Genomic DNA, 6,760 nt, shown 5'->3' on the forward strand with positions numbered 1-6,760 from the left:
GCCAGGGCCAGCATCACGCTCTGGCTCTGCATGATGCTGCGGTCGCTCGGCTGCGCGTACAGGATGACGGCCGCCTCCTCGTTGTGCACCACGTGCACGTACGTCTCCTTGAAGTTCCAGCTGTGTACGTTGAGGCTGAAGAAGTAGAGGCCGCGCAGCGGGGCGACGAAGCAGCCAGCGGCCAGGTCGAAGTGCCCGTCGGGGTTGACGAAGACCGTGTCGAATAGCAGCGGCTGGAAGCCCTCGCTGCTGTGGAGGGCCGTCTTGCGGCCCACTGAGAAGGCGGAGAAGCGCGTCTGGCACGGGCCGCCAGGGCTGCCTGCCTGCCCCTTGGCGCCCTTGGTGCCCTGCGGGCCGCGCTCCCCCCGGGGACCCTCGCGGCCCAGCTTCCCGGGCGTGCCCAGCAGGCCTCGGTCCCCTTTGTCACCTGTGGGGACAAGAAGGGGAAAGTCAGGGCAGGCACCCTGCCCTGCACCAAGGGAGTAGCTGTCTGCGTTTGCAGAGGGCTCCGCCCCGCCACGAGAAGGAAGGCCAGAGAAGATCCAGCATTTACTGAGCACCTACTGCATGCCAGGCATCACCTCCCTGAACGCCCCTCTGAAGAAGATACCGTGACCATCTCCGCTCACAGGAAGGTTCAGTGACTCACCCAGGGCCACACAGCTCAGGAGAAGCAGGAGAGGCAAGACTCGGGATGCTCTGTCTTCCACTCGCCTGGTCCCCTCCCCCTCCAGTGAAGGTGTGATAAAGTTCCCTGGGAAGCCGGGCCCGAGGCCCAAGAGTCACTGCACCCAGCCTGACTCCAGTGGAGATGTGGGGTATGCAGGATGCACTTGGCATTCCTTTTTTTTAAAAATTTTTTATTTAAATTCAATTTAGTTAACATACAGTGTATTATTCGTTTCAGGGGTAGAATTTAGTGATTCATCAGTTGCATATAACACCAGTGCTCATTACATCACGTGCCCTCCTGAATGCCCATCATCCAATCACCCCATCCTCCCACCCCCTCCCCTCCAGCAACCCTCAATTTGTTTCCCTAGAGTGAAGAGTCTCTTATGGTTTGCTTCCCTCCCTGTTTTCCTCTTATTTTATCTTTTCCTTCCCTTCCCCTATGTTCATCTGTTTTATTCCTTAAGTTCCACATATGAGTGAAATCATACGGTATTTATCTTGCTCTGACTGACTTATTTCGTTCAGCATCATACCCCCTAGTTCCATCCACATCGTTGCAAATGGCAAGAGCTCATTCTTTTTGATGGCTGGGTCACACTTTGCGTTTCTGACCCAGAGAAGGAGCCAAGGAAAATACCTCTGCCTACCTGAAGGGAAAGGCCCTGGTTAGGAACCAGGCAGCCCTTGGTTGGTGTTATGTCCCGCTGGCGCATTTCACGGTCGGGGTCTTGGTTATTTTCTCTCTGTCTTGAAGAGGATCATGTCCACCTCACAGGGGTGGTCCTGGGCTCTCAACAAAATGTCCTATGGGAGAGTGCTCTACAGACTGCAAATATGAGGCAGGAGGGTCCACCCAGTAACACTCAACCCGTTCCTGATTGCCCAGGGGTCCGGTAGCATCTAACCTCATCCTTAGGCACACCTCTCCCCAGCCTTTGTTCCAGGCTGACCTTGAACACAGGAGGAGCAGGCGACCCCCTATGTCTTGAGACCCAAATGTCTTGATCCCAAACATTTCCCTGCTGCCTGTCACACTGCCTGAACTCCCACCATTAGCCACTCCCCTTTGAGAGATCTGCACAGCCCTGTGTTTTCCCAAGGTCTCCTGTGACCAGGGCAATATTGCTGGAAGGAGCAGAAAGGAAAGCATAGACCCACAGAGGACAAGCCTGGAAAGAAGCAGGGAGAAGGGGGTCCACGGCTCTGCAGAGGTTTGGCCTCAATGGAGAAGGATCTCCTCATGTGCACCGCACTTTACAGTTTGCAGGGCTTTTTTTTTTTTTTTTTTTAGCAAGCATAACTTGACTTTATTGTGGTATGTCCATTCAGAGGACCTGGTCTGTTAGGATTTTGTCACAGGGGCTTCAAAACTAGGGATTTAAAGCAAACTAAGAAGAGCAACTTAATTTATGCATTCACTAGAAAGTGTCCATACTCTTGCTACAACTATAAAAGAAACTGCTTCTCTGCCCCAGCCCAGTGGGAGGGGCGTGAAGGGTGGTCCTAGGAAGGGGTACCTTCTCCTTTTTACAAACGAGGCAGCAAGCCAGGGACGGAGAGACCAGTCTGAGCCACACAGCGAGGGAGCGGAGCAGCTGGGGCTGGGACCCAGGACTCCTGACACCAGCCAGGAGCCTCCTGCCACAGCCAAGTGTCCACCCGCCTCAGCAGGCAGCAAAGGCTGGCCCAGGGGTGTCCTCCTAAACCTGGGGTTTTAGGAAGACAGTGTGGAGAAAAGTACCTCTAGTGGCCAGGCAGCTCCTCAGCCTCAGGCAGGGGCTCTGCGAGCCTTGGGGAAGATGGGGTGCTCGAGGAAGGGAGGTGTCTCCCCCCATGAAACCTGAGGGCCAGAGGTCTCAGAAGCCAGCCGACCCCTGGCTGGAGGGTGGACTGGCCCCATGGAGACCTCAGGGATGGATCCTGGCTTCACTCCTGACAGCTGTGTGCTCCTGGGAGAGCTCCTCCCCTCTTGGAGGCTCAGTTTCCCCCTCTGCAAAGTGGGAGGAATGACCAAGTACTGACCTCTTAGGGTTGTTGGCAGCGCAACCCCAGGTGAAGGGCGTCTAGGGCCTGGCCCCAGCCCCAGCTATTCACAGCCCCCGGCAGCAGAAGCCTCTTCCTGATTTTCGAGGACAGAGGCCCGCTCTCACGTGGACAGCCCTAGTGGCTGCCCATAGGTCTCCCTGCTTCCACCCTTGTCCCCTGCCAGCCATTCTCCACAAGACATTAGAGGGATCCATTTGCAACCTCAGTGGGATCAGGTCCCTCTGCTCAAACCGTCCCCTGCTCCCCATTCCCACTCAGGGAAACCCAAGTCTGACCCGGCCCCTTGTTTCATCTCCAACTTCAGCTCCTCCTCTTGCCCCCTGCTCCTTAAACACACCAGGCCCACTCCTGCCCCAGGGCCTTTGCACCTGCTGCTCATGCTCCCTGGACTACTCTTCCCCAGATATCCACATGGCTTCTCCCTCACCTGCTCAATGAACTGACACTGACGACCACCCCATTTAATATGCAACCTATCCCCCGCACCTACACTCCTGATGCCCCTTACCCTGCTCGACCTTGGCACTACCATCGCATTTCTCACCATCGAACATTCTGTTTCATTAACATGGGCAATATATTTATTTCTCACTCTCTGTCTCTCCCACGAGAACAGCAGTCGGCACTTCTGTCTGGTTTGCTCATGCTCCATCCTCAGAATTCAGAACAGTCCTGACACATAGTAGCTGCTCAATAAATGTATGAATGATAGAACGGGTCTGGGACAATTTTCTGTCTGGGTTTTTCCTGCTCCCTCCACCTCACCGGTCCCAGCCCAAGGAGAGGGCCCCACGCCCTCCCCAGCCCCAGCCAGGCCAGTCTAGCCTGAGCCACGGGTGGGTACTCACCCTTCAGGATGGTGATGTTAATGTAGGGTCTGACCTCAGGCAGCAGGTATGGGAGGGCAGATGGAGAGGCCGAGGACACTGCTTCATCAGCAGGGGCCAGGGCGTCCTCAGAGTCACAGCACCGTTGACAATACCCAGGGGAACCCGAGGCCACGGCTTCCCCAGAGGAGGGCTCCTCGGTGGGGACCCCAAACACCAAGAGAGGGAGCAGGAGTGTTGCACAGAGGAGGCCCAGGGCAGCTATCCCCATGGTGACCTGGAGCAAGGAAGGAGGGGCGGAGATTCTATTTAAGGGAACATCCACACCGCGCAGATGCCCAGCACGGACGCTGCCACCAGAGCATCAGCGCGCCTGATGTAACTCAGGGGCGGAGCGTTAGCGTCCCCATTTAACAGATGAGAAGACTGAGATCAACACAGAGAAGCAATTTCTTCAAGGTCACGAAGAGACTGGTGGCCATGCAGGGCCCACAGGCTGAGTCCCCTGGAAGCCAGTCTGCGGGGATTTCCGGCACACATAGGCCTGGGAAGGAAACCCCTCTAAAGAGAGTCACGGCCGGGAACAGACGAGGGTCCCGGGAAGCCTTTGCTGGGGTGGGCGAGGAAGATGCTCCAGCCACCCACGTGTCCTAACCAATACGACTATGAAATGCTCCCCCCCACCCCGCCCCGCCCACCTCCCTTTGGCATGTTTTCTTGTCACGTACCCCTCCGTCTCCAGCAAGCACAGGCCACTGGCGCAGCATGAGGGAGGTTAGTGGGCCCTTGGGACAAACGCCAATGATTCTGCAGGCTTGTTCTTCAGGCGAGGGGACAAGTGGCTAAGCCCATGGCCTGGCACGTGAGCACCGTAGTCCTGACAAAGATCTAGGCAAGTTCATCTATTCTAGCAGTCGGGAAGGAACATCCAGAGAAAATGCAAGGGGTTATGCACAGTGATGCTGTTACTGCATCTCTGAGAATTCAGGAGTAGGTATGCAGGACTGCAGACTGCAGCCCACTGCTAGCCTGCCTGCCTATACGGTGTCTCTGTGCAAGGCAGAAGCAGGTACCTCTCTGCGCGGACAAATTAGAAACAAAAAAAGAAAAGAAGTCATTTTCGGAGGAATGTAACACTAAGGGTGTGTAGGTTGGTAAGGGTTGTTGTCAACCCACCTCCCCCTCAGCACCTTTGTGCAGTCAACAACCCACACAGCTCAACCTTAAACAGAAGCCCCAAGGCTCTGGAGTTAATTCATTGGAAGATGGTTGTGTCAATCGTCATAGACCTACCAATCAGCTGCCAAGGGGGTAAATTGGAATTAAGGAGCAGGACTAGGAGGTCTGGAAAATTCAAAAGGATCGGAGAAGTCCAAGGGTTTATGAAGATGGGTCTTTGGCCCTGGCCAAGAGAGGTTCCAGAGTTCCAGGAGGGGGGCAGGAAGTGGCCAGGACAGCAGACACTGGGGACAGGCTGGGGCTGGGTGCGCAGGAAGCCGGGCAAAGAGCCTTTGAGGTGGTAGCAGTGTTTGGGGGCTGGCATGTTATCGCAGGATCAGAAACTCGGCTCTTGAAACCAGACTGGTTTTTACACTTCTGGCGTTTCTTTGTTTATTTCCTTTTTGTTCCTTTAACATTTAGTACAATTCAAAAATATTTTTTCTGTGGTTAATATATGTAAAGTTAAAATTATTAATAAAAAAAAATGCTATTCTATCTCCACTGAGCACTGAGGTAAGGGATGGGTTTTAAAGGGCACCCCCCCACACACATACACACACACTCCACTGTGCTGGGGACTGGGTAGTAGCAGGAGTGGGGGGGCGGTGGGCAGGCAGTCCCCAAAGATACCACCCTTCTCTTAGAGGTGACCATTCCCGAGCTCCACCCTGGTCTGCTTTCCTGGTTCTGCTCAATAAGGCAGATCAACTTCTCAGAGATTAACATCCTCTCTGTCCAAGATCATCACCCTCACCCTGTGTTTGTAAATGTCGCATCTCCGTGATGTTTGAGAAGAGCAAAAATCCCCTTTTTCCTGGCCATAGATGTGACTTTATGGGAAAGGGTGAGGCCTTAGGGTTGGTCATAAGATCCCATGATAGTTTACAAGCTGTGTGACCTCGGGCTAGTAGCTTAACCTCTCTGCGCCACCTCGCTGCTCCTTGACACTTAGAAGGAGCTGAAACCACTGCCCACCTCCCAGGTTATTTGGGAGGCTCTGAATGCAGGGAAAGTGCCTGACTTGTAAGACTCTTAACACAAAGGACAGCAGAGGGAATAGTCAGTAACATTGCAATAACATTGTACGGTGACTACACTTAACAGTGGTGAGCGCTGAGTAATATATAGAATTGCCGAATGACTATGTTGCGCGCCTGAAACGAATACAACATTGTATGTCAATTACACTTCAGTAATAAACAAATAAGATAGAAAAAGTATTCCTTCCTGTGACGGACAAGGGCCCTTCCCAGTACCCGCACGGGCTGGGAAGAGCAGAATTTCACCCGGAGGACTGGCATGGTTGGGGATGTTTCTGTTGGCAGAGGCCAGGTGGGAGTCAAAAGCTCTGAGACACAGAACTGTGACCTGGGGAGCGTAGGAAGCAGGAAGCAAAGCAGCCATGAACAAGAGTAATAATAACCACAGCCATGATCATGGACTGGCCCCGGGGGGCCGGGGCCAGGCAGGGATCGGGGGTGGGGGACGGTGCCATCTGGGGTGATTTGGGGGGGTCCCTCCTGCCTCCGCTCAGGAGCTGGGAGCTCTCTGGGGTGGGAGGGGGCTGGGCCTGCTGAGCTGAGCTGGTGAGTGTCGGGGCAGGGGCGGGCACAGCTGGAAAAGCAGGGCAGCCCTTCACCAGGGGCTTAGGTCTCAGCCAGCAGGAGGGAAGGGGGGAAGGAGAGCTAGAGGGGCTGGCCTGGGTCAGAGGGAGAGAGCAAAACCCAAGACGTGTCTAGGAAGAGAGGAGGGAAGAAGGGAATTCCGGGCTCTGACCCCAGCGCCTTGTGCCCTGCTGGGAGAAGTTACAGGAACTTTCATCACTCACCCTGTGTCCAGCGGCCTCCACGGTGGCTTACGGACCCCCGGCCTCTGGGCAGTCTCTGGCTCCTTGGCCCATGTCTGCTTGTTGCTGGCCCAGACCCCCAGGCCGAGCAGAAGAGGGAGGGAGAAAGGGAGGGAGAGAGGCGGAGGGAGGGCGGAGGGAGCGG

At 55.0% G+C, this 6,760-nt stretch overlaps 1 protein-coding gene across 1 annotated transcript in view; it reads right to left on the minus strand.

Annotated features, from left to right (window-relative positions):
* C1QTNF6 (C1q and TNF related 6) overlaps nt 1-6,760 on the minus strand; it is a 9,057-nt gene extending 2,297 nt beyond the window's left edge. The window contains exons 1-3 of the mRNA XM_081818998.1: nt 6,598-6,760; nt 3,570-3,825; nt 3-427 (exon numbers count right to left, since the gene is read on the minus strand). Of these exons, the coding sequence (XP_081675124.1) occupies nt 3-427; nt 3,570-3,819 (675 nt within the window). The 5' untranslated portion in view covers nt 3,820-3,825; nt 6,598-6,760. The remainder of the gene's footprint in view (nt 1-2; nt 428-3,569; nt 3,826-6,597) is intronic.

Source organism: Leptonychotes weddellii, chromosome 5, assembly GCF_054177405.1.
Source record: "Leptonychotes weddellii isolate Sample4059 chromosome 5, ASM5417740v2, whole genome shotgun sequence".
NCBI classification, from domain to species: domain Eukaryota; kingdom Metazoa; phylum Chordata; class Mammalia; order Carnivora; family Phocidae; genus Leptonychotes; species Leptonychotes weddellii.